This window comes from Penaeus monodon, chromosome 30, assembly GCF_015228065.2.
Source record: "Penaeus monodon isolate SGIC_2016 chromosome 30, NSTDA_Pmon_1, whole genome shotgun sequence".
In the NCBI taxonomy this organism is placed as follows: Eukaryota; Metazoa; Arthropoda; class Malacostraca; order Decapoda; family Penaeidae; genus Penaeus; species Penaeus monodon.
In genome coordinates this window covers 31,145,521-31,146,231 of record NC_051415.1, presented here as the reverse complement: position 1 = coordinate 31,146,231, position 711 = coordinate 31,145,521, and the positions used below count along the sequence as shown (strand labels likewise).

At 39.1% G+C, this 711-nt stretch overlaps 1 protein-coding gene across 1 annotated transcript in view; it reads left to right on the top strand.

The window, feature by feature from the left end:
* The window catches only part of LOC119592412 (MAM and LDL-receptor class A domain-containing protein 2-like), a gene marked incomplete at its 3' end in the record, with an annotated part of 16,276 nt that overhangs the window by 7,045 nt on the left and 8,520 nt on the right, over positions 1–711 (top strand). Inside the window, 1 exon segment of the mRNA XM_037941233.1 lies at positions 248–433. Within this exon segment, the coding sequence (XP_037797161.1) occupies positions 248–433 (186 nt within the window).

The window sequence follows — 711 nt, the reverse complement described above, 5'->3', positions numbered from 1 at the left end:
GAGATTCTTTAACCTCTCTCTCTTTTCCTTTCATAATATTTTGATTCTACTGGATGTATGTGTCGCATAAAGGATAATATTACTTAATCCTATCTGTATATAAGTGTATTTTTATCCCTTTTACAGACTATCAAGCATTTCCATGCATAATGCACCACAGACCGACAATTTAGCTACTGCAACATAAACAACAAAGCCAAACACATTTAACACATCTCCGCTGAAACCCTGTCCTTCCTTCACACAGAAAACAACCTGTTAAACATTGAAGTCGTAGACGTAGAGAGCGGCCTATCCAAAAACATGGGCGTCCTTAAATACACCCCCGATGAGGAGACGTGGCTCAACCACCAAGAGAAGCTGAGTGACATCAGCCACCTCTTCCGCGTCCGCTTGTATGCCAGAGCCTACAAACAAGCGGTGCAAGGAAAAGGTGTGCGGCCGGGCTATTGGATGCGTTTTTTCTTGCTCTGGTATCTTTCTTTCTAACATGTCTGAATATTTCTTTAATTTGTGAGATCTTTACCTCTATTTCTACTTCAAATTGTTTCTTTCATTGTCCACCTGCAGTTTGATTGGTGGGAGTTGTGTAGTCGAATCTTCAGACGAGTTGAAATTGTTTTCTTGTTTGTCGTCGTTAGTTTTTTTCTTATTTTATTTGCCTACTCTTTTATTTAGTGAATGTTTTTTAGGGATGTGATGTTTATTACA